Here is a 26732-nt window from a genome sequence, read left to right as displayed (position 1 = left end):
CCCTTGGAAGCCATCTGTGAACATCAGCCTCCTGGGCTCCTTAGGGTGTGCTCACCATGAGGCTAGTCTACCAATAGCACAACAGCACATAAAGTAGTGGAGTTTACCTGGGACGATGACACGGTGATGTGGTAGAACTTCCCCCGGCCCCCTTGTGGGATCGCTCTGACAAAGAAGAACTTGCGGCCGTCCTTGGAGAACACAGGTTCTTCATTCTGTGGACAGAGGTGACCTGTCTGTCAACACAAGCCGATGGGAGCATGTAGAGCGAGTAGGGGGAGGGGCACCCTCAGGTATTTCATGTGTGATTTCTAATGAGGGGGGGGCTGAAGTGGGAGTTCTGCATGTGGTTTTCACTCTCTTTGGGACTACAGAGTGGGTTTGGGTTTTCTAAAAGCAGAGGGAGAAAGGGGCAGAAAAAGGCACCCAAATTCACAGAGCAGGGCTGGAGATGGCTCAGTTGGCAGAGCGCCTTATGTACAAGCACGAGGACCTGGCTTCAGATCACCGGAACCATGTGAAAAGCAGGGAGCGGCAGCAAGAGTCTGCGGCCCCAGTGCTGAGGGAGCAGGGACAAGTGGATCCCCCATGTTTACCGGCCAGTCAGCCTAATGTGCTTGCTGAGCTCCAAAATAAGGGGGAGAACATCTGGGGAAGACACCTGACGTCAGCCTCTGGCCTTCACATGCACACACTCATGTGCACACCTGTGTACACCTACAAACATGTGCATTTACTGCCCCCTCCCACACTTGCAAATCACATTCCGGGCAGAGTCAGATAACACTGCTGCCCACAGCATGCAAAGATCCGTGAGGAAATGGGCTTCTGCACACATCAAGCACACCTCATGAGTGGGAACTAGGCCCGAGGACACGTGCTGGACTTCAGTCGTTGCTGTGAAGGCCCAAGCATGCAAAGCTGCTGTACTGACTTTTGCCGCACAACAGCTCAAAGGCAAATGGGAAGAGCAGTCAGAGACAGTCAGAGACAGCCAGAGACAGCCAGAGACAGTCAGAGACAGCGCTCTCCTCTCTTCTAGTCCTGTCTTCTTTCCTTAATAAAGTCTCTCTCACACTGATTCACCCATTGAGGAGGCACGCCCAACGGACCAGTTGTATCTATTTTAATACAGCAGACAGCAGACAGAACCCTTTCGGGCCTGGCTCTTGCTAAGGAGACCCCAGAGAGGCAGGTGCTAGATGGTGCATCCATTTGAGCAACAGTCTCTTCACCCTGAAATCAACCCTGGGGTCAGGGCGACCAGCTGAGAGTAAGGCCTGAGGGGTGTCCTGCTACTGTGCTCTATTCCGGCACCCTAAGAGTGAGCAGGCAGGTACTTAGCTCGTCCTGTGGGGAGTGGCCACTGATGGGCAGAGAGAGATTTTGGCTCGGTACCATCTCTTCTACACTCTGAAGCCAAAGTCTGGAGGTTTCCGTCAGTTAACGCCAACTAGCTGGCTCCTCCAATTACGGCTCAGGTGTGTCTATACTGTGATTCAGAAAGTGCCTGCTAATGCAAGCATGAGGACAAACAGTAAACAAAACGCAGCTGGCCCAGGAAAAACTCATTTCCCCACAGTGAAGAAACACATGCAAATACGATGTGCTCAGAGCAATGAACTAACATGTGATTAAAATGACATTTAATCTTCATGAATATTTGCAATAAAATGAAACCTTTAATCTGCAAATATTGATTTTTCTATTTAGAGCTGGGAGTGTGGTATTTAACAGGAGAGGGAGTGGGAAAGAGCAGCCGTTAATTTGGCTTTTGAGATGAACTTCTGTTTGCCAACCGTGGATGGCCGAGGCAAGAGCACCCTAGTTTTCGGGGGGACATGTTTGCACTTTGGACAAAGATTAAATGTGATATGATTAATTCTGGACAGAAGCATGGTACTCATATTGAGGAGGCCTCAGCTTCTGAGGTCACTGGCCCACTGCTCTCCAGAACCTTCCAGAATGTGCCGAGGAAGGCATCCGCCAGTCTTTGGAAACCTGCTCATATAGTAAGTGTGTGTGTGTGTGTGTGTGTGTGTGTGTGTGCGTGCGTGCGTGCACTGGAGAATGGATGTCAATCTTGACTGTCCTCCCTCAGGACACTGTCACCCTGTGTTCTGTGACAGAGTATCTCACTGGCCTGGGATGTGCTGATTTGGCTAGGCTGAATGGTCAGTGAATTCCAGGGATCCTTCTATCTCCACCTTCTCAGTGTCTGGATTGCAAACTTGTCCCACAATGCCTTGTGTTGTTTGTATAGATTCTGGAGATTGAATCCAGCTCTTCATGCTCACACGACAAGCCCTTTACTGGCTGAGCTATCTCTTCAGTTCAGTAAAAAAACTTTTAGTGACAAAGGGCAAGGCTTTTTTGATGTGAGCACCAGGATTTTAATACCAGTTCTGCCTCTCCTTTGATGTTGGGGGAGTCTGGTTTTCTGGCTGTGCTGCCTAACTGGCCCAACTCTCTCCACAGCCTTCCAGGAGTACAGTCTCTGTGGCTCCAGGAAGGAGATGGAGAGAAAAGAGCAGGCAAGAGGTCTGGGCATGCGATGGCTATGGTCAAAGAGGCCAGTAGCACTGCTGTGGTCCAACCACCCTGCTAGCAGCACAACGGGGAAACTTGTCATTTGGAGCAGACAGGACCCCCCAGGTCTACAGGGTCTCCTGGGATGTGTGCGGGAAGCTCTTGTAACACAGAGAAGGTGGCTGGATAGTGGAGTATGGCCTCAGTGGATCTCCCTAAGTCATGCCTGTGGCCTCTGATAAGAACTGCTCATGATCCTGAAGGGGCAGCCAGTGGCTTCCTGGCAGCTTATGGCAGCTCAGCCTTACATAGGCTCCCATGATGCCCTGCAGCACCACAGCATTAAGGATGCAGAAGGATGCAGATCAATTCCAAAATTTCCCTTTAGGGGAAATTGATACATCGGGAAACTATTTGAACTTGGATTCCTCTAGAGATTAAGTAGTTATGACCCCCTTATAGAGTCTCAGATCATGGTATGTGGGCAGTCAGCCTTACTGAGGCTTGTCATGGCAGCCCTGGCCAACTCGCAGGGTTCAGGACCATGGTGTGTAGAGAGCCACACTGCAGCTTCTCAGGGCAGCCCAGGATGGAAACACCTGACTTTGAGTGCCCTTATAGGGAACATGGTGCTTTTAATAAAGCATTTACTGAGATGGGTGTTCACGGCACTGTGCCTTCTTAGCGCTGGTTCCTCTCACATTTAATGCGATTGCTTCTTCAAATATCAGCTACTTGCCTGGTTAATTGGAAATTTACATTTTAAGACAGTAAAAATAATTAATTTAACGCCACTGTTCCTCTGTATTCATGCTACTGGTTCCCCGAACACTGTTCAGGGGTTCAGCATTTACACCCAGGTCTGAGCTGGTGGCTTTCTTCCGCATGGTGAGATGTTCAGTCAGAAATTATAGGAAAATCCAGCTGGTGTTGGTTCTGTGGCCACTCGGCCATGCTGAAGAGGAAGACAGTGGACAGCTGGAGGATCTGTCCCCAGACCCCCAGGACAGCATGTCTGTGGAGGCCCATTTCCACCTTGTCTGACCGTCAGAGAGTTTGGAGATTGACAAGCGTAGTTACAGTCCCAAAGTTAAGATAGCTTCATATCACCCTGACAGGTGGTCAGGATGTGCAAATGGACTTCTGCTCCTTCTTTTGTAACTATGAGGTCACCTGGGGAAGGGCGGTCTTCAGAACCTGTGACCTAGAGCAGCTTCGCTCCCTAGACTATAGAATGCTAATGATTTCCTGTCTCAGAGTGATAAAGTGATTGACTGTGTGAGTTATCCTATGTATCATGTTAACAAAGTATTTTTTACGTTGGGTATAAAAGCTGTGGAAAAATAAACACAGGGGATTTCAGGCTTTCATTCACTGGAATGCCCTTCTGGTACTTTCTATAGTTTCTGTCCTGTTATTTTTTTTTATGCGTCTTCATATTCTTTACTTATATTTCTAAAATTCCCATGGTCCTACCTTGGTAAGAGGTGATTGTGTCGAGGGCAGTGTATTTATGCAATGGAGTATTAGTAGACCTTGATAAAGGATCGACATCCTGGTACATTCCACATGTAACATATGCTGATGGAGAGTAAGCCGATTCATTTTTTATAGCTAAAATTCTTTAATTGACAAAATTTATATTTATTGAATAAAAACATGATTTTGAAATATGTATGCATTGAAGAATGACCAAATGGAGTTAATGAATGCATACATTATAACCTTCTAATTTCAAGCATAGTTGGGATTTACTAATAAATCTCACTTTCTTTAAATTTATGTCTATTAGCCTGTGCACCATGGGCCTGCAGAAGCCCGTGGAGGCCAGAAAGGGGGCATCAGATCCCCTGGAACTGGAGTTACAGATGGCTGGTGAGCTGCCATGTGGCTGCTGGGGATCAAACCTGGGTCCTCTGCAGGAGCAACCAGTGCTCTTAACCACTGAGCCATCCCTCCAGCCCTGTGTAGATGTAAAGAACACAGCACATTAACGACTGAACTGTGCTGTGCATTAGAATCTCCTGAGCTGACCTGTCCTGAAAACAAGCTGAAACCAACCAACTTTCCCGCAGCATCACCCACTCCCAATAGCTACCAATCTGTCCTTTGAAGGAAAACAAGCAGTCAATGGTGGTTAATCTGACTGCCAAATTTCCTGGATTACAAACCACTCAGAACATTGGTGAGGTACAACTTGGGGTCTGTCTGTGAGGTGTTTCCCAACAGGATTAACTGCTGGAAGACTCTCTGTGGGTGACACCATCGGTGGTCTGGGTTCCCAGCCCGAACAAAGAGAGAAAGGAGGAAGCTCACTGAGTACCAGCATTTATCTCTCTGCTTTCCGACTGTGGATACAGTCATGTGACCAGCTGCCATGATGTCCTGCCATGTTGGATTGTATCACTTCAACACCTAAGCCCAAATAAACTCTTCCTTCCTCAAGTTTGTCAGGTATTTTGCTGCAGCAACGAGATGAATAGCTGATGTCCCGAGTGTTCACCCCTCTGCCCGGCTTCAGCCACTTATCTGTAGCCTCTAGTTTTATCCGTGTTTCCTTTTCACCTCTCTGTCTCTTGATGGACAGTCAGATAGTCTTGGCTCTTGTGCACTGTGATGTCGTGACACGGAAGTCATTTCTGTGTCATACAGAATGTGACATGCACCCAGCGATGGGATTTTAGTTTTAGCTGTTAGAGGACCCTCCGTGATATTTTCCACAGAGATGTTCCTGAATTACGTTCTTGCTAATTGGCTGTCAGGGTTCCCTGCATCTCCGTATTGTCGCTAATACACATCTTTTGTCTTTTTGGTAATACCTGCCAGCTGTGCAGTTATTTCACTTTGTGACTTCACTCTGGTGATGGAGAGCATTTTCCATGTATCTTTTGGTCATTTGTGTCATCTTCTTTTGAAACATGCATATCAATTTTTTTCTATTTTGACATAGAGCTATATATAATTTTCTAAAATTGAGTTGTCTCTTTGGACTGGAGAGATGGCTCAACAATTAGGAGCATTGGCTGCTTTTTCCGGAGACACAAGGGCGGGGGGTTCACCTCATAAGGCAGTTTACAACTGCCTTTATGTAACTCCAGTTCCAAGAGATCTGATATCATCTTCTGTCTTTTGTAGCTATTGCATGCAAATGGTGTCATATATGCGTGCTCAGGTATACACATACATGTAAAGTCAAATGTCTTTAAAGTTTTGAGCTGTTTCTATTCCTGATATATTTAAGTATTAACCTCCTTTCTCATGTGTATTAGTTTTTAATTTCTGTTGTAAAATGACTTCACGAAAAGCAACTTCAGGGAGGTTTATTCTGATTCAGTTGGACAGGACATCCCAGGACAGTATGGCAGCAGGAGTGTGAACATCTGTCCTCAGAGCCTTCGCAGCCAGGAAGAAGAGACCGTTGAGTGCTGGTGTTCAGCTTACATCTTCTTTGTTATTCAGACCAGGGCTCTAGCTGTGGAAAGGGGCTGCCTGGTTTGGCAGTGGGTCTTCACTGCGCACTGGGGCTGCCTGGTTTGGCAGTGGGTATTCACTGCGCACTGGGGCTGCCTGGTTTGGCGGTGGGTCTTCACTGCGCACTGGGGCTACCTGGTTTGGCAGTGGGTCTTCACTGCACATTGGGGCTGCCTGGTTCGTGGTGGGTCTTTGCAAGTGCCCAGAGACCTGTCTCCAAGGGGATTTCAGGTCTTGTCAAGCTGACCACCAATGTCAATCACCACAGGTTTAGGGCTTTTCTACCTCTTTGTAAAGTACCCTCAGACTCTTGGTAGGGACGACAGGGCATCATGGGCCATTCTTGATAGTGTGGGCTTCTTATCAATGTTTGTCTTCCAATCAACAAACACAGAACATCTTTTCATCTGTGTCTTTTTTCAATTTCTTTCACCAATATTTTTTAGTTTTCAGTGAACAGATCTTTGACTCTTTGGTTAAGCTTATTCCTAAGTATTTTATTATTTTCACAGATTTTGTAAAAGGAATTGTTTTCTTTTCAGATTTTTGTCTATATGTAGAAATGTCACTGATTTTCAAAAATGAATTCATTCCTTCATCTTACATTGTGACCACAGTTTCCCCTCCTCCCTTTCCTCCCGGTGTCTCCCCCACCTCCCCTCTGCCTCTCCTCTCCCATCCACTCCTCCTCCATTTCTATCAGAAAAGGGCAGGCCTTCCATAAATATCGACAAAACATGGCATATCAAATTGTAGTAAGACTAAACACCTCTTCATATATTAAGGCTAAGCCAGGCAACCAAGTATGAGGAATAGGGTCCCAAAAGACAGTAAAAGAGTCAGAGACAGCTCCTGATCCCACTTTTAGGTGTCACACAAAATGACCAAGCTACATAACTGTCACATATGTGCAGAGGGCCAGGCAGGCTCCCTGGGTGTCAGTTCAGTCTCTGGGAGCCCCTATGAACCCAGGTTAGTTGATTCTGTGGGTTTTCTTGTGGTGTCTGTGACCCTGTGAGTCCTACAATCCTTTTGCCCTCTCTTCAGCAGGAGTCTCAGAACTGGTCATCTTTTGGGATTAGGCAAGACTCCTAGCAGAAGGACTGAGACACCAACCCAGCCATATAATGTTGAACCTACAGTCTGCTTGACTATGGGATGTGCTGGGGAAAGAGTAGAACAGAGATTGTGGGAGTGGCCAACCAATGACTGGTCCAGCCTGAGACCCATGGCACGAGAGTGAACCCACCCCTGATGATGCCTGGAGCACCAGAACCCAAAGGCTGAATGGCTTAGAGCCCTAGGATAGAACTAAACACTACTGAAGGAAAAAATGTCAATGCAATGATGCCTAATAATACTCCGCTATCTTCATAGATTGGTCTCCGGCCCAATCGTCATCAGGGAGGCTTCATCCAGCAAGGTAGAAACAGATGCAGAGACTCACAGCCAAACATTAGGTTGAGTTCAGAGAATCCTGCTGAAGAAATGTTACTGATTTTTGTACATTGATTATGTATCCTGTACTTTCACTGTCTTTATTCTAATATATATATATATATATATACACATACACATTAGGATATATATTTGAGTATATTGTGTTTAAAATCTTTAGAATTTACTATAATAAGATTATGCCATCTGAGAACAGAAACAATTTAATGTTCTCCTTTTTGAAAACAGGGAGAATTCCCTCCTTTCAATGTGGACACCTGGGAGGCAGAGGCAGGCAGATCTCTGTGAGTTCGAAACCAGCCTGGTCTATAAGAGCTAGTTCCAGGCAGCTAGGACTGTTACACAGAGAAACCCTGTCTCAAAACAACAACAACAACAACAACTCCATGTGGACACCTGTCATTGCTCTTTCTTGCCTGGTTATTCTACCTGGGACTCTCAACTCCATGTTGAACAGAAGCCATGAGAGTGAATAAACCTTGTTTTATATCTCATTTAAAGAGAAGTTTTCTGTAGTCGCTTTCTTCAAGATTAAAATCTTCTGTCGTGGAGGGGAGGAGGCTCATCAATACACAGATGTTAAAAGACAGGCGAATGTAAGGGGAGCGGAACCATTTCATCCCTCAGGGAAGCTCATTGAGCTCAGGAAGTAAACAACCCAACAGTCACAGGAAGTCCCCGAAACTGACCAGGGTTACGCAGGCCCTTCCTTCTCAAGAATACTTTGCTCTGTCATTGGTTCCCTATCTGGGATGAGTAGATGCTTGTTTACATCTCCTCAGGAATAACACTATACAACGGGAAGGTGCTCCCATTTTTCACAGTTGAGCTTCTTGTTAGTTGTGGATTTATCCTTGACTGGAATAATGTTCAAAATTTACAGAGCCTAGCATGGTGCTGGATGTAATTCTTACGTAGTAGTTTAACTAGACAATAATATAGATAACAGACTTAAAATTGATCATTTATTTCCTATCTGATACTTTATCTGGTATAAGATGAGCATACACACACACGCGCGCGCGCGCGCGCGCGCGCACACACACACACACACACACACACACATATCACTTTAGATGCTGATAGTCCTGGGAGGAGGAAGAACTCTGGGCATGCTTGCATCTTGGGGTGTCCAAGTCTTCTCTCTTGATTACCTCCTGGATTAAGCCAAACTTGGAAAGAGGGAAATAAAATGATCCCACTTAGCCATCCCTCTCTGGATAAAACTGGCACTGAGCTCAGAAAAAGATGTGTTCAGAAGTAACTGCGTTTGTGGGGCTTTTACTCTGGTAAGTGACAAAAGATGTGTGGTCACCAGAGATCCAGAGTACACGTAGGTACCCAGGAGGTTTGAATAAGAAATGTTCCACACAGGCTTAAGTGTTTGAACATGTGGTCCTTGGCTGGAGGTGGTATTTCCAGGGGAAGTGTGTCCCCGGGGCAGGCTTTGAAAGTTCAGAGCCTCACCCCACTTCCAGTGTGTTTTCTCTGCTTTGCGTTCCTGGCTTACCGCTACACACCACAGCTGGGCGCACTATTCTGAGTTCACCAACTACAAGATCTGAGTGGGAGCCGAGATGTTCATCATTACTGTCCTGAGGGGCAGTGACCTCCAGACCATCCCCCAGGGAACTTGGCTTCTACAGAACTGCCTGGGAAGCATCCCAGGAGGACGAAGAAGAGGCGACTGTGCACACACCACCCCAATCACAATAGCAAACACACTTGGATGATCTCAGGTGGGGATCCCCAAATAGCTCCTGCATATGAAAACCATGGCACCCACTCCTGTGGAGGGTTAGGGCAGTGGTTCTCAACCTTGGGCATTGAATGGCCCTTTCAAGGGTGTAATCTAAGATCATTGGAAAACACAGATCATTACAATACAATTTATAATAGCAAAATTTCAGTTATAGAGTAGCAACGAAAATAATTTCATGGTGTGGGGGTTCCTACAATACCAGGTAGTGTATTAAAGGATCGTAGCATTGGGAAGGTTGAGAAGCACCAGGCTAGGGGGTCAGGGTGATGGGAGCATGGTGTCCAGCATGCGGAGTTACCTGTCTGTGGAGCCAAGCTTCGCTTTCATCCTCGTGTTTCTGAAATGGAATTGGAGCATTAGAAAGGCGCTCTTGTTTGCCTGCACGCACCGCACCGTACAGAGAACGGTTTAATCGCACCTACATGGCAACTGCACTTGCACAGAGTGGCACCCAGGCAACTTGGTGTAGAGGTAATCCCTGCTCTCTTTGTCCCATACTGTGACTCACAGCCCAGTACAGTCGTCCTCGGGCAAGGAGAATGCCACTGTCCTTCACAACCAGGGCCATCCACAGTGGTGAGTGGTCCTGTGGAAGCTGATGGGATTTCTAAACCTCGGTGATCACCACTGGCCAGCCTGTGCCCACCTGGCAGCCACACTAGCTGGGTGTGTGTCTACTTGACCATCGCTGTTGGTCAGTACGTTCCTTCATGGGCAAGTGTCAGGTGCTGCACTGCTTGGAACTGGTGTGTGTGTGTGTGTGTGTGTGTGTGTGTGTGTGTGCCAGTGGGAACGGTGCTCAAGATTCCAGTTTACAATTCCAAGAAACAATCATGGAAAACAAAGCCAGTTATAATGGGTCAAAGCATGCATGAACGTTGCTCCCTGGAGCTGTGTGAAAAGATTTACAAAACAAATCATGTCCTAAGCACCAGATGGCTGCTTTGCTCAGTTGCTGCCACCAGAGGTGCCACCACCCTGGGGCTGGTCCCACACTGTCTGTGGCAGCCAGAGTGGCTGCTCCTACTGCATGGTGGGCACATCAGGACAGACACCAAGAAGATTCAGCACAGATATCAAGCCTTGAGCCCTGCCTGCCTCACCCTCCCCTTCAGCAAGCCCGTCAGAACAACCCAGAGGAAATATCAACCCAACGAGGTGTCAGAGGCAGGATCAGGTCACTGTGACCTCCTAGAGACGCCCCTCACCCCCAGCAGTGTGCTGAGAGCTGTCTGGTGGAGTCATAGGTCTAAGTGAACCTGCCCAAGCCTGGTGTTCCTTGCTGGAAAAATAGAAACTTGGGGTCAGAGCCGTCTCTGGAAGATCTGCCTGGTGCGTCACTTGGTCTTTTGAATTCAATATGAGGCGACTTTCTCAAGGCTGTGGCTCAGCAACGTGGAAGGCTGGCCTACAGAACAGAGGGGAGAGTCTGCTGCCCTGGACAGGAGGTAAGGGTACCCTGGGCTGCCTTCTGTCTGTGTGGGGCACCTGACTCAGGGGAAAGGTATGCTTGGACTGAGACTGAACTGGGTCGGGTCCTGGACCAGTCTTCTCCTCTTTTGGGAAACAGAGAGTGGGGAGTGTAGTGTTCCCAGCAGAGCAGTGGCCAGTGTGAAAGGAAACAGACCCTTGCCTGCAAAGGCCCCTTAGTGGAATTCAAGGCTGCTGCTCTGATCTGCCCAGGGATTTTGTAGCAATACCTGTTTTGACCACCAGGTGGCACTAAACCAAAGGCTGGACATAGCATCAATGACCAAACTGAGTTAAGTTAGGCTTCACGTTTCTCCAGCCTGATTGGAACCCACCTTCCATGCTGTAACCATTCCTTTACCCCCTCCTCTATCCCCATACCTTAGTGCAGACACCCGTGGTGGCGTCACAGAGGGTCAGAATGGACACATTTTGGGCTCTGTTCAGCCAGGTCACAGCGACCTTGGTACTGGTGGCCCACTTCACCATGGTGATGTAATACTCCCTGAAAACAAAGACAAGAGTGTAAGCAAGGGCAATGGACACCACGACCTGGCTACACTCCACTTCTGAACACAGCAGCCAGTGTGTGTGGGTGCGGGGCTCTGAAGTGGCCTCATCCAAGAACACAGGTGGGTCAAAGCCTCATGGACAGCCTAGAATCAGGGTGATTAGTTAACCCTCAGCACCTGCCCGCCCCAGCTGGGCTCTCTGAAACAAGATGGGGACAGTGGGGCTGCCCTGCCAGTTATGTATGGGGGGGGGGGAGGAGAGTCAGTCACATGCTCTCGCTGGGGCTCTACTGACTTCAATTTCACATCGCAGGCTTACCAAAGGCACAACCCTACAAAAGCTGATGCACTGGGAATATGGGGTGGAGAAGGACCTGGCATAGAGGTGGGGGTGGGGACTGAGGGTGAGGGAGGAGGGGCCTTGAGTGAGGGGCAGTGCAGGGGAGCCTCAGAGGGCTAAGCTTCAGAGGCTCTGAGGCTGGGCTACCCAGGGTTCAGTTCTTTTTTTTTTTTTTCACTCTTTATGGAAAAAAAATACCCAGGATTAGGGCCAATGGCTCTGGTCCTGGGCTTTGGAGAACTTAGTTTGATTTCACGTGCTGGATTTTACCCAAACCTGAAAATACCACCATGCACAGAGTGGTCTGATACTAATACTGGGAGGGCGGGAGGCTTATGCTGATTAATTCTATCACTCAGGACTCTCCAAGGCTAGGGTGCCCCACTTTATATGGGAAAAGAAGAAGAAAATGTCAAGAAAGTAAGTGCCCCAAATAGGTATCCTCAGGTGACTTCCAAGATTGTTCTAGAAGCCAGCTAGCACGTTTAGTGGCCTGCCTGTTCTCTATAATGAGATCTGCTGTTGGGGGTGAGCACTTGGTACTCCTATAGGATCTTTTTTCACAGGCAACAGTGACACACTCACCAGGCACTCCCAGTGAACTGGAAGGGGGCCTTGCTATACTTAGCTTATGCTCCACAGAAAGGCCTAAACAAATGGGTACTTGCAGCAAGACCTCCACTAATCAGGAAACCCAATCACTGACTGTTGCCCATTCCCCAAATCAACCTGATGACTATTTCCAGTCAAGCACACCCCCTCCAAACAGAAGATGTGACTTACTGGGTAGGGGTGAGGGGGCCCTGGAACTGCCCCACACAGTCCTGGGGAGCCTCTCAAGGCCTGTGGGTAAGGAATACATCACATCTATACTCAGACAGGAGGCATTGCTAGACACAACCAACTCTCATGATCTTAACCTTCTGGGTCCTGAGATTTCTAAAGCAAGGCCATTTCTGTTCATGCCATCTGCTCTCTTGCCTGCAGGCCCAGTGGATCTGGATCTGGGCACAGCGTTTACAGGGTCTGTCTCCTTCCTGGTCCCCTGTCCTGGCACCTGCTGTGAAAGTCAGTGTGTCCTTCCAGCTACCTACTCTAGAGGGTGCTCCTGTGTTTCACAGCCTCTTGAAGGGGCATGAGAAGACTGAGAACATGCCCCTGCCAGACTGTCCTTCAGGCAAGCTTGTGGTGCGTTTGATTGGTTAATAATTGATGTGGGAGGGTCCATATCACTGTGAAAGCTGCCGCCTACAGGTTGGTGGTTCTGGGTGCTGTAAGAAGGCAGGCTGAGCAAGGCCCAAGGAGCAGGCCAGTCAGTAGCACTTCTCCATGGGCTCTGCTGCAGTTCCCACCTCCATACCCTGCCTTGAGTTCCTTCCCTTATTTTTCCCTGGACGATAGACTAAGAGCTGTAAGGTGAAAGAAACTGTTTCCTCTTCAAGTTGTTTTGGTCATGGTGTTTTATCACACCAGCAAAAATCATAGCCAAGGCATGCTATAAAAAGATCAGGCCAGGAGTGTGTGCCTGTAGTCCCAGTACTAGGGGGAGGTTCCCTGGGGCATGTGGTCGGCCAGTATGAACTGGTGAGATCCAGGTTTAGTGGAGACCCTGTCTCAAAAAATTAAGGTAGCAGTCCACTGGGGAAAAAAAACCGGATGTGACTGCTGTCCTCCACACACACGTGCACACGTGTATATACATGTATATATACAGATGTGTGCACACACATGCATCCACCTTCACATATGTGTGTGTGCACATGTATATATATACACGTGTGCACACACATGCATTCACCTTCACACAGGTGTGTATACACCCACTTACTCCCATATACTTGTGCACACACATGCACACACATTCCCTCGTATAAACACACACATGTGTGAACATAGATGAATGATCCCCCATGCCCTCCCATGTGTGTGTGCACACACATGTATACACATGTACTCACTGCCATACATATACATACAGCGGATGGAGGTCATCAGCTTGAAGCTCCCCGAGGATGTGCTAATGACCTCTTGGGTTAGCTGTGCACAGGCAGCCAGGCAGTGGGTGGGAAGCCACATATAACCATCCCGACTGACAACAATACCACTCATGTGGGTGATCAAGGAGAGAGAATGAGGGTTCTTAAAGAATTGCCTCTCTCACACCCTTCCCACTAATGAGGGACCTGTACCTGTTTCAATTGTTGGCACATTCCTTCTGCACCTCTTATAAAAACTTACACTAGTAGTCAAATGCAGTGACCCTTATTCTAAACTTCCTATTCCTGATTTATATATGAAGCACTATAAATGGAAATAGATGAATGAACACAACCTTCTCTTCTGGAAACCAACTCATCAGCAGGACTTATAGAACAGTCACCAAAAAATTGTCCTCAAGCTGTGCGCTATGGGTGGGGCTGGACTGGGCACTTCTGTAACAGGCCATCAAGAACTGTCACCAGCCCTTGATTCAGGGCTCAGGGAACATGGCTGAAGAGGGTGAAGAAAGAGCCTAAGAGGTGGTTGGTGATGGGAGTTGTGAATGCTGACTTCTGGGCATGGTGCTGCTGCAAGCATCAAGGCACAGCAGGTGTGCTTGCCTGCACAGGATCCGCACAAGATCAAGCCAGCCAGAATTCTAACTAGGGGTGGGGCCCACATAGCCCCATCCTAGGCAGACAAACTATTAGCCACTGAAGGCTGGGAGGGAGTCACTTTGAGGATGTGACTGTTAACAGGGAGTCCATGTCCCAGTGGATAGCTACCATGTATGCTTGCACCATCAGCAGCACAAATCAGACTCAGGGCTTATTAGAAACAACAGGAAAGGAGGCTGTGGTGTGGGACACTAGTGGAAGTTGGAGGAGACAGTGGTGGATAGATACGAACAAAATACACTGTATAAATATATGGAATTTTGACCAAACTATAGGTCTCCATTTCCAGCCCTGCCCCTAATCAATGTCCTTTGAATGTGCAAATGCTTTGTTAGACAGATGCAGTACTGTGGAATGGAAAGAAATTAGCAAGCAGTTATGGGAGAGAACCAGAAAGATGGGAAGTCTAACCCTTCTGAGGGAGTCGGGGCTGGACCTGGCACAAAGAAGGGATGTAGCTTCTTTGCTGAATCCTCTTCCCATTAAATGTTCTGGACAACTGTACACTGACGCAGTATGGGATGTTGCTTATTTCTTTGGCTCAGACAGCTTTGTTGGACCTGTTGCCAACATTCAGATCTGGAGGTTCCATCTCCTTCAGACAAATTTCTAGATTTCTTTGAGTGTCCAAAGGAGCACACTTTTGATTTACTATTTTATGTGCGTGGGAGTTTTGCCTGGTGCCTGCAGAGGCCAGAAGAGGGCATCAGTGTCCCTGGAACTGGAGTTACAGATGGCTCTGAGTTGCCGTGCGTGTGCTGGGAATGGTTCCTGGGTCCTCTGGAAGAGCCGCCAGTGATCTTAACTGCAGAGCATCTCTCCAACCTTGGGTGCTTCTGGAAATCTGCTTCATGGGTGCACTTGTGAATGCTGAGAGTGTATTCTCAGGTCACTGCCTCATTGATGTAGAACAGTTCTCCTTTTTAGCCCCTTTCTTTGCAGGAAACACTCTGCTGGACCCAAGCTGGAAAGGCTTCTGATGGTCTCTCTAGTCTAAAGGATGCTATTTACTCACAGTTACTTACACAGTACTCAGAGCAGATGCTATGGACAGCAGGGTTCTACTTAAATAACTGTAGGCATTGATGGGCAGGCACTGGCTTACAGGTTAGATGAAGACTGGATGAGCAGGTCTTTAACTTCAGCTTAGGGACTGGTACTATGGAGCATATGGGAAGGGGACTTGCAGCTTGGCCTAGGAGGTGCCTTCAGACCAGAGCACAGAGATGCTTGCTGGTGAGCAGTGGATGAATGTTTGATTAGTCCACTTGTCTGCCACAAAATATGACTGGATATTGTTTCTCTCACAGGGATTAATATACCATGTCACTTTTGGTATTTCTGATTCTGATACAGGTTTTGACTGCCGGTGGCAATAAAGGGCAAAGGGAACAAAGTCCCGTGAACTCTGGCATCTTAAAGCAATGTTTATTTCGTGGATCAAGCTGGAAGAGAACACACTGTGGGAGGGGCATCTGTGTGGAAAATGGTGTGCTTCAGTAGAAGGCAACCTTGAGCAAGTTGTCAGTGCTGAGCACAAGGCTGCCTGCAGTGAAGTTCACGTCCTGTCTGGGTCCTCAGAGTCATCAGGCAACTATTAAGATACATGTAGGCCCTCTCTGTATTCTAGTTTAATGCACTCAGTCTATCTCTTTGCTTATCACACTGCCTGTCTGTCCACCCACCCATCCATCCACTCGTCATACTCTTGTCTGTCCATCATCCATTATTTATTCATTGTCATCTACTTCTTTCTGTCTATCCATCCATCCATCCATCCATCCATCCATCCATCCATCCATCCATCCATCCAATCATCCATCCAATCATCCATCCAATCATCCATCCAATCATCCATCCAATCATCCATCCATCCATCCATCCATCCATCCATCCATCCAATCATCCATCCAATCATCCATCCAATCATCCATCCAATCATCCATCCATCCATCCATCCATCCATCCATCCATCCATCCATTCATCCATCCAATCATCCATCCATCCACCCACCCACCCATCCATCCACTCATCCATCCATCCATCTATTCCCCATCCATCCACTCATCCATCCATCCATCCATCCATCCATCCATCCATCCATTTACTAACTCATCCAATATATTTCCCAATTAACCTATCTATCTTATATCTATCCATCTACCCTCACTCTAATCCATCTTTGACTTATATATCAGTATATGCATCCTGTCATCCATCCATCCATCCATCCATCCATCCATCCATCCATCCATCCATCCACACATCTATTCCAATCCTTCCAATTCAATTCATCTATTTAGTCATCCAATCCATTTATTAACTCATCTAATCCAATCCATTTCTTCTATCTTCTACTGTCCATCAATGCAATCTAACCCATTCATTCACACGCCCTTCCAACCTACCAGTCTATCTACTACCCATCTATCTATCCATCCAACACAATCTATCTATACAGGCTCCATATATGGACTTATCCACTGTCCATCAAAATGTATTAGGCATTTCCTGGGCAAATTACTGGTGCCACATGAGGGCATGCTGGGTGTTTCCTATGTGTCCCTGTAGGCATCCTTTGCTTCCTCCATTCTGCTCTGTGCTCCTGTGGGTACTCCCCAGTATGGCTGGTGTGATGGTTTGAATGAGAATGCTTCCTCATGCACTCATATATTTGGGGGTTTGTTTCCAGTTGGTGGACTATTTAGGAAGGATTAGGGGGTGTGGCCTTATTGCAAGAGGTGTGTCACTGGGGGTGGACTTCGAGATTTCAAAAACCCGTGCCAGGAACAGTCAGTCTTGTTCTCTCTCCTTGTAACTTTTGCATCAGATGTGAGCTCACAGCTGCTGCTCCAGAGCCATGCCTGTGTGTGCCGCCACATTCCCCACCACATGATCCTGACTCTGAAACTGTAAACAAGCCTCCAATTAAATGCTAATGTGACTATGACAGATGGCATCAGGGGCTCTGATTGCCTTGCAGGGGCACAGTCAAGAGGTTAAAGGGAAGGGAGAAAGAGGGTGATATTTATTTCTGTGGCTCTCTCCTTGCAGTCCTCCACCAACACAAGGCCCCAGTCTGTGGGTGGCTTGCTCTATTTGACTCTCTCTGCCCCTGAGATCCAGTTAGAATAACCCCTGAGCCTTTTCTCAGACAGCAGAGCCCCTATTGCTGTAGGTCATGGGCACTACAGCTTTCTGGGGTGTCCTCTCCAGCTCGCTCATTTGTAAGAAGCAGCTTCGCAATTCTGTGAGTAAGCACACTCGGGGGCTGTCTTTTCTCTTCTGGAACACAGGCTGATGTGCAGAGGGACAAAAATGTCTGTTCACAGCTGTCCCTTTCATCAAATGCCTCACCAAATAACACGCTAGTGCTTGAGGGCGAGGCTAGAGTCTTTAGCACATCGAGTGAATCTCTGGGCCCTGTGGACTCAGAGCCTCAAGGACTCTGGTCCCTCCTTTCACAGAAGAAGAACATAGAGGGCAGATTCTGAGGCAGAGCAAGTGATCACTGCAGCTCCCAGAGAGGGCATCGCTGATGCTCAGCCTGACACCAGCTTCATGACACCATCTTGTTGCCAAGGAAACGTCTGCACTCTCTTAGTCATGCTGGGCTGTGGACAGCCTGTAGACACCTGCTTGGTGTCAGGACCCCTTGTGTGCCTCTTCACATCTTCCCCCTGTGACGATGGCTGTGGTTGGTCTGGTATCTGGCTTTTGTCTCCTTTTTCAAATTCTTCTACTCTGGCCTTGAGCCCAGTCATCTGCTCAGCTTCGTCCTGATGCCACCCTGTCCATATCTACCCGGGCCACTGGGAACTTGCTTACTCTGATCTCCCGGTGTCCACTGAATGCATACTGTCTTCTGTTGCTGTGAAGAGACACTGTAACCAGGACAACTCTTATAATGGAAACATTTAATTGGGGGGTGGCTTACAGTTTCAGAGGTTTACGGCAGTACACAGGCAGACGTAGTGCTGGCAATGAGCTGAGAGTTCTACATCTTGAACCACAGGCAACAGGAAGTGAACTGTCATACTGGGTGTAGCTTGAGCGTAGGAGACCTCAAACCCACCCTTATAGTGACACACTTGTTCCAACAAGGCCACACCTCCTAATAGTGTCACTCCCTATGGGTGGCATTTTTTTTCAAACTACCACACATTTACCTTCCGTGTTTGATCTTAAATTAATGATCCCCTGTGGCTGATTCACTGTGCCTGCTGACTGATTCAGTGCTCTGGTGCTTGGTCACTACCTCTGCTATAGCTGTGTCAAACTCTGTTAAGACCTTCTGTTCAATACAGGGCTACAGCCCTGCTTACCGCAGCCCGAGCATGCACAGGAAAGCAGGGCCTGCACACCTAGTGACTCAGCACTTACAGACCTCCTTAGAGCCCAGGGAAGCACTTTGAATATGTCTCCTGACCTCGAGACTCTGAGGGGACTGTGGGGGGCAGGAGCTCTGCTTCCAGAGAGACCTGAGAGGCCCGTTGGAGCTCAGGTGGCAATGACCTCTGGCTTTAGAGACCCATGCCTGGCCCTGAAAAGGATTAGGGGAGTCTTTAGCAGTCACCTGCCCTCTTTGGACCTCAATTTTGGTCTCTGTAAGTCACTGGGGGAAATGTAAGGAAAGTGAGGAAAGTTTGGGAGCTCTAGAAGCATCAGGATCCTTGAGATGGGAAGGTGGGGGGAGGATGGATACAAAACACTGACCTGTTGTTGGCAGACAGCAGGCGTGCATCCATTCTGCCATGCCCCAGTGCATGTGGACATGTCTAAACATAGGCTGCAGGCCGTTTTCTGTCACGTCCTGTTCTCTGGCAGATACCCTCAAACGAGTGTACCGGTTTGCTAGCTGTGTCTCAGGGGAGAAGACTAGCTGTCACTTCAGCCCTTTGTGTTCACCATCAGCTGATTCACCGGCCTTGTGACACAGCACGCAAAACCCTTGTCCAGAATGCTGCCAACACTCAGATGTCAGTGATGCTTTTTCGTTGACGTCTGCTCTATTCACAGGCCTGCCAAAGAGCTCATCGTTCATGGCTGTCTCCCGACAACATCCTCAGAACACTCTGGGTGCTCGTGACACCTGAGACACAGCGATGAGCACCAGACTGTCCTGTTTCTCCGCTGGAAATGCGGCTAAGGAGACTTCTAAGACTCTGGTTTTCAATTCCTATGGGCTAGGCATTTTAAATAGGGAAGATGCTAATTCAGTGGTTGGTAGGGATTCTGGGAAAACATTTGCAGTGATTCTATAGCACAAAGGTTTCTCACTCCCCAGCCTGGAATGACTGCCATTCCCACCACCAGCAAGAGCTTCCCACATTGAGCAGCCAGGACCCACCACAGTGTGGCACTGTGCCTAAACCAGAAAGGAGGAAGGCTGAGTTTCACAGGGGTGCTGGCACAGGCTGGATCAGAGATACTGTGTGTGGAGGAGGAGCTGGTGGTAGGAAAGGATTGGCAGTGTCAACTGACCAGGAAACAGTGGCACACCAAGTCCTTGTGTACAGTCTGGGAGTACAGTGCAGGCTGCGTGCTGGATACACACTCAGATGCATGCACCATCTCTGTACTGCTCTGTACCTACACTTGATCTATAACACACCCGTCCCTATAAATAGCCTTATTTCTATCTATATCCAGATCCACATGTATATCCTTATTTTTTAAAACTGCAATTTCAAAAAGATTTATTTACTTAATTTTATGTGTATGGTGTGCTTGTATGAATTATGTGTGCCGCAGGGCCATTCTTGATCCTGACATGGATTTCCCAAGACACCCCGGCTGTTGGCAGCTTCCTGAAATGTCTGAGAGGTGCTCCCAACACTTCCATGGGATCCTCTTTCATTCCCACGTGTGGCTCCTGCCCTGGCCCTTCAGAGTCCGCAGCAGGGTGCTGTCATAGCTTCGGAGACTGCATTCTCAGGAGGCTCTCTACTGCCCAAGGGCCTAACACAGCTCTTTCTACATAGACCAATGAGGGCCTGGGAGCCACATGGGAGGATTCACAGGGTGAGCTTAATGCAGCATCCCAGAGAAGCCAGGCTGGGTGGAGACAAAGAACAGCCATGCACTGGGGAATCTGACAAAGTGTCTGGTGTCTTTCTCTGCCCCGTGCCTCCTGCTGACTATATGCCTGCATCTCCAGGATTCCTGGTTACTTCTTTCCACATTTTCAAGGACATTAAAATGTGTTCAAATTGTATGTGTACGCAGCACATCAGTGAACATGGGGAGGTCAGGAGACAGCTTTTGTGAGTCAGTTCTGGGTCAAACTTGCGCCTCCAGGCTTCACCGCAAGCATCTTTACCCACGGGGCACATCTCCCCACCCCCACCCCCATGGCACTTTAAGTCTCCCTTGTACCCTACATAGAGCAAGTGTCTTATTTCATTTTATAGTTTTGAAGTCTTACTTTTTACTTTTAATTATTACATCCCTGTATGCATATGCCACGTGTATGGGGGTGCCTATGGAAGCCAGTAGTCCCCTGAAACTGGAGTCACAGGTAGTTGTGAGCTGCCCAGCAGGTGTGCTTGGAACCAAACTTGTGGTCCTCTGAAAGAGCAGCAAGCACTCTTAATCACTAGCCACCTCTCCAGCCCCCTTATTTCCCCTTTCCTTAATGGAGGCTGTCGCCAATGTCTAATGCCAAAACATTAGCTTCCACCCCCAGAAAATAACCAGCACAAATGAAGAAATCGACCTCAAAATCCTATAGAAAGAGAAACTCTGGTTCTAATATTTAAATTAACTTACTCATTGAGCAAATTTGTCTTGAACTGAAATAATGCACCACTCCTTGTTGCAGAATGGTAGTAGACTTACAAGTGTGTGTGTGTGTGTGTGTGTGTGTGTGTGTGTGTGTGTATGTGTGTGCGTGTATGTGTGCGTCTATCCCTACCTCAACCACTCCACATTGCAGGCGGGGCAGAAACAGGAACAAATCAATAAAGACAAGCTGACCCTCCAGTTCCCCTGGTTCTGAAGGGGAGAGCAGATAACCTGAGCTCTCCAAAGGGCTTTCAGGGCATAGAAGACCCTAGTGATAGACGATAGGCTTGCCAGAGTCAAGTAGTAGGTCTGAGTGACTGAGTGCTTAGGCTCTTAGAGAAGCTGTCTAGTTTTCCTCTGTGAGGAGGGAAGCTGCAGGCGCTCTGAGCAGGGGCCTCATGACCCACTGTGGCTTAAATGTCACTCTAGCTACTGTTTGGAGATCCAGTGGGTAGGGAAGCAGGAGACTGACAAGCCATGGGGCGATACTGCTAGGCACAGAAGGGATACACAGAAAGGAGCAGATCCCTGGGGCAGTCAAGGACAGTCAGCAAAGCCGGTCAAGGTGAAGATGGAGTAGCCTGGACTGGGGTAGGAAAACTGCAGGGCTTGAGGGCAGGAAGGGACCAGGCACCCCAGCTTACTAAAGACTGTCCAGTTTCAGATGCCAAATGAGAAATGGTGGCTGACTTCATCCAGCCCTCCTACAGAGGCCAATGAGATCATGCAGAATTATAAGGAGCAACCTTTCCTGTGTTGACTGCTTTTGACTGACTGGCAACTTTCGTCCCTGTTGGTATAGAGGAATCTTTGGACTCTGCCTGCTGGACCAGAATGAATCCAGAAAGTTCAATGCCACGTTTGTAGAAATGTCTCTAGATATCCATCTTCTCAAATGCCATCTGGACCCATCTGAACACTTTCTTGCATCCTTTGTTAACTCTGGAGTTAAATCTTCAACTAAAGTCCCCTGTCTCGCCTGGGAATCATAATTTGACCACATAATTGACAATGCCCAGTGGTGATGCTAGGCAGCCAGTTAGCTATGTGAACATGAACTTCTTTGACAAGCAGGGGACATTTGAGAAGGGAGATGTGGCCTGCAGGGAATAGTACCAGCCAGGAGACTGCATGGGTCAGGGCTATGCTCCCTGAATCACCTCCTAGAGTTTTACCAGCTACCCTGGAGACCGCACACGTTCTATAATAGGTACCTTCCTCTATTTTACAGAGGAGAGGACAAACAAGAGAGGCTGGAACTGTCTGGAGCCACGGGACTGAGTCCAGTCAGTTGGTAGGGAACCTCATTTCATACCAGGGCTTCTCTGGTTGGAGTTTTGTTGATGCCAGGAGACCTCTTCCATCCATGGCTGGGGATGGGGAAAGAGGGATCAGAGAAGCCCCACAACAAGACCTAACCAGGCCCAAGATTTTATTTGTGTCAAGGCTGAGAAATTCTGGTCTAGCCAGTGACATGGTCACGTCCAGACAAATGGCCTCTTCTTCCATACACCTTCATATTCTTCTCAGGCCCACAGTTTCACCCTCTACCCTGTAGGCTCCATGCTCACCCTCTATCAAATTCTTAGTGCCAGGTTGAATGATAGGCAACTACCAACTGCGTGCTCACGTTGAGACTACATTCTGATACATCTGTGTGCATCTTAGGGAAACCTCTAGCGAGGCTAGGAGATGGCTCAGAGGCTAAGAGTGCTTGCTGGTCTCAGAGAGGACCTCAGTTTGGCTTCTAGAACCCACATGGTGGCTTACAACCATCTGTAACTCTAATCCCAGAGGACCTGACTCCCTCTTCTGGCTTCTGCAGACATTACATGCACGTGGTGCACATACGTCTATGCAGGCAAAACCACTCACACACATGAAAGAAAAACAAATAAAATTAAGAAAAGAAAACCTCAAGAAAGTGTGACAGAGAATCAGTAGGTGGAGTGGCACCTGCGTGTTACAAATTTGTGTTGCTCATGAAGCATGTTATTGCATTTAGCTTAAGAAATTAGAGCAAGCAGAAGACCTGAAAGCCAGCCAGCCCTCAAACTTCAAGTCCCGACTGCAGCTAATTTTTCATTGTCCTTGAAGCTGATCAAGTCTGTGGAAACAGCATCACCAAATTGACTAAACGAGATTCCCAATTAACTCAAACAGATGGCTGAAATTTTCCAGGTGACTTTCCATATTAATTCAGCATGTTGGCTGGACCAGGCCCCTGGAGGCTTGGCAGGGATTGGCTGAGAGGGAATTGATGATATAGAGGGATCTTCAGGAGAGATGCAGAGACAATAACCTGAGCTGTTTTATCTCAGTAAAAATAGCATCAGCCAAACTGACTGGTCTTCCACCATTGCACACGGACCAGGGACTGCCCCATGATGGGCCACCAGAGTCCTACCCTCTGAGCGGGGGCTCAGGTTTATGAAGACTCAGTAGGGGTACCTAATCCTGTCTGGCAAGGGATAAGACCAGCCAGGGCAGGAAGAAAAAGGAAGAGGCTAGCCCTTTACAGATTACCAAATTCCCAAGCCTGGCCTTTCTTTATTTCCTCCCAGGGGCACCATGATATCAGGTTCCACCAAAGAAAGGGGTTGAAGACCTTCAGTGGAATTCTGCACGTGGGGAGCGGGTTGGACATGCCAAGCCCTCTCGGAAGAGCACTATCTTCATCCCTTCCCCAAGTGCCCAAGGCCCCTGCACAATTCTACTGGGTTCCACCATCTTCCCTTCTGTCTCCGTCTACTGATGTCAAATGAGTGCCTCTGCTTGGTGACTCTCCATGAGGGTGAAGAAAACTACACATTAGGGGAACTAGGGGGCTATGTCAGGGAGAGGAGAATGGAGGGTGAGCGTGTGGTGGAGAACCCTCTCCAGGGGAGCGAGAGCAACTGGGCGAAGCACTTGCCCTTCTAGAAGCCTCCAGAAACTTCTAATAATGTGGAAATTTGTAAGTGATGGAAACATGAAGAACCAAATTTTGTCATGTAGCCTTGGCACCTGCTGAGTCTCCAAACTGGGTGCTCCCAGCCCTACCAGCTCTAGTAGACATCCAGAGTTCTAGATGTGTGGGTCCTCTCCCTGTTCTCGCAGAGAGGTATGGTGACTATGGAATCAGACTCTAGATGGTTTGGTCTGCCGATGGCTTGATTTCAAGCAAAGCCAATATTCAAATAATTTCACTTCGATGGATCCCGTTTTTCTGATTTAACTAGAAAGTCTGTACAAAGTAGATGTTTGCAGCGATTGGCCAACATGATTTTCCACATGCCCTTTGAAGCACATGCCTGTCACCCGCTGGGAGGTCTGGCCCTTTTAGAGCAGGACTCATCAGGCAGTTGTAGGAGATGCTTAGCTAGAGGTCCTCCAAAATCCTGAAAATGGGATGCTGCTCTTAGAAATTGGATTCCAGGATTTTCTTGCATCAGGTCATCCAGAGGATGCCATCCGTTTGTTGTGTGAATGACCCTGTTGTGACAGGGGCTGACCTGGCATGCTTTTCCAGAGGACATTCCTTCCCATGGGAAAGGTTATCTGGCCTGATATAAGGTTAGGAATGAAAGTATATGCTGCTTGGTGTTTCCCATTTATTTTTTTCCCCAGAAAAGATAACCACACATCAGCAAGGAAGGCTGGGAGAACCAAGCGCTTGGAGGCTAACCAGTGCTACAAGAGAACCCATTCTGGAGAAGCTGCATTAATGACTTCCCTTTGCATTTGTTTCTAACCCAACAGTGCAAGAAACCAACCTCATGCGAGGGTCATCAGGTGGTATCATCTCCAGGTCATGGGTGGGTCCACTCAAGCCGATGACGTGGAGGGAGATGCTGGGGTTTTCACTGCCAGCCTGCAAAGTGAGGGGACAAAGCTGTGAGGGAGCGGTGTGAGGAAGCAGCCATGATGCCTGGAACCCCCCTTGGCTTTGCAACATCTTGTCCGAAAGACTCATATCTTGGCACTGTGGAGCTTAATACCAAAGAGCATCACTTACATTGAGGACAGATATGTGTGTGTGCATGTGTACCCATATGTGTGTGTGTTTGCATGTGTTTGGAGGCCAGAGGACAAGCCTGGGTGTCGTGCATCCTGAGATGCCATCCACTGTCTTGTCTGAAGACAGCATCTTTCACTGGTCTGGTGCTCACCAAAGCTGGCTTATCAGAAGCTTCAGGGATTTTGTCTTTGCCTCTCCAGTGCTAGGATTACAACTATATCCCATCACACCCAGATTTTTATGTGGGGATCTAACTCTAGGCATCATGTTTACATGGCAAGTATTTTACCAGCTGAGCTCTCTCCATTCCTAATATACAGAACGTTTAAAAGGCAGAGAGGTCTGGGTCAGCTCTGCCTTCCCAGGAGTCTCGTCGTCTGCCCATTCCATCCAGTCCACTCCGCCTGCCAGTGTTGGGGTACTTGGCTAGCAGTGAGAAGGAAGAAAACTGCCCAGGAGGGCAGAGAGAGGAGAGAGGAGCATGCACAGACGGTAAGGAACACTGATCTATGAGGGTCACAGCTCCCAGGAGCCTCTTTCTCAATAAGGAACCCCAGTCCTGATCAGTTTCAGCCATCCTCTCTCTCTGGAGACCAAATTCTCAACTGAGAAGGGCTGAAAGAGGCATGGCTCAGCAAGGCTGCTCAGACCTGATGTCTTCCACCTCTTATACATTTAGGTTAGATGGAATCTGTCCCACAGCAGGGAACAAGTTGGCAGCCGGATACTCTGACTGGGGGAGGGAAAGAACAGGGCACATCCCAGAACTCTGTCGGTCAGTCTGTGGAATTTCTACTAAAACATGGACCCCAAATCCTCAGCAAGACTGCACTTTCTAGTTCCTGGTTAAGAGGACATGTCCCATAGCACACTGCCAAATCAAGGAACTTACTAGATTTTAGGCTGTCACTTATAAGGACAACTCTAAGGACATATATATGTGTACATACATGTACACATGTATGTATGATTGATGTGTATGTGTATGGCTGGTGTGTGCGTGTGTGCGTATGTATGTGTATATTAGGGGACATAGAAGAGCTAGGGAGACTTGGACTTAGTCTCATATGCTATGTTTAACTGAGTCCAGCTAGCCTTTCACTTTGTATACAATGAAGACTAGTGGGAAAGAGAGCAGAGACACCTAATCAATGGCAAATCCATGCTACAATCTCCCAGGAGAGGACAGGAGACAAGGCTGTGTCCTCAGTGACTCAGGCTCCTCCACTCTGGGACCCCAACCGGCACTGACCACAGTCCGCAAAGGCTACTGGTAGGAGTCTGTACCACCAGATGGACTGGATGAATCACCCCAAATTCCTATGCTGCAGCTCTTGCCCTAGGTGGGTGGTATTTGAAAGCATGCTCTTATGGTAGTGATTAGGGTTAGAAGAGGTCATGTGGGTGGGCTCCTGTGATGTCATTCGTGTCATTAAGATACCAGAGCTCTCATCATCTGCCTTGTGAAGAAATAATGGGATGTGCCTCAGTTGGGAGAGAGCTTGCCTAGCGCACAGAGCACTGTGCTCAGTTTCCAGCACGTGTGAACTGGGAATGGTGATGCCTGCAATCCTAGCACTTGGGAGATAGGAGCTCAAAAGTTCAAGGCCATCCTCAGGGACACAGAGAGTTCCAGGCCAGTCGGAGACATCTGAGACTCTATTTAAAAAAAAATGGTACTCAAAAGAAGACGTTAGTCTGCCAGCAAGGAAGAGTCATCAGCAGGACCTAGATCATCAACATCCC

At 48.1% G+C, this 26732-nt stretch overlaps 1 protein-coding gene across 4 annotated transcripts in view; it reads right to left on the bottom strand.

Moving 5' to 3' along the window:
* Dpp6 (dipeptidyl peptidase like 6) overlaps positions 1 to 26732 on the bottom strand; it is an 880940-nt gene that overhangs the window by 59358 nt on the left and 794850 nt on the right. For all 4 annotated transcript variants that reach the window (XM_026789414.1, XM_013353878.2, XM_026789413.1 and 1 more), the window contains exons 10-13: positions 24742 to 24839; positions 11072 to 11195; positions 9519 to 9557; positions 108 to 215 (exon numbers count right to left, since the gene is read on the bottom strand). In XM_026789414.1, coding sequence (XP_026645215.1) covers positions 108 to 215; positions 9519 to 9557; positions 11072 to 11195; positions 24742 to 24839 — 369 coding nt within the window. The remainder of the gene's footprint in view (positions 1 to 107; positions 216 to 9518; positions 9558 to 11071; positions 11196 to 24741; positions 24840 to 26732) is intronic.

This window comes from Microtus ochrogaster, unplaced genomic scaffold (genome assembly GCF_000317375.1).
Source record: "Microtus ochrogaster isolate Prairie Vole_2 unplaced genomic scaffold, MicOch1.0 UNK18, whole genome shotgun sequence".
NCBI lineage: Eukaryota > Metazoa > Chordata > Mammalia > Rodentia > Cricetidae > Microtus > Microtus ochrogaster.
This window is presented reverse-complemented; position numbering and strand designations above follow the sequence as displayed.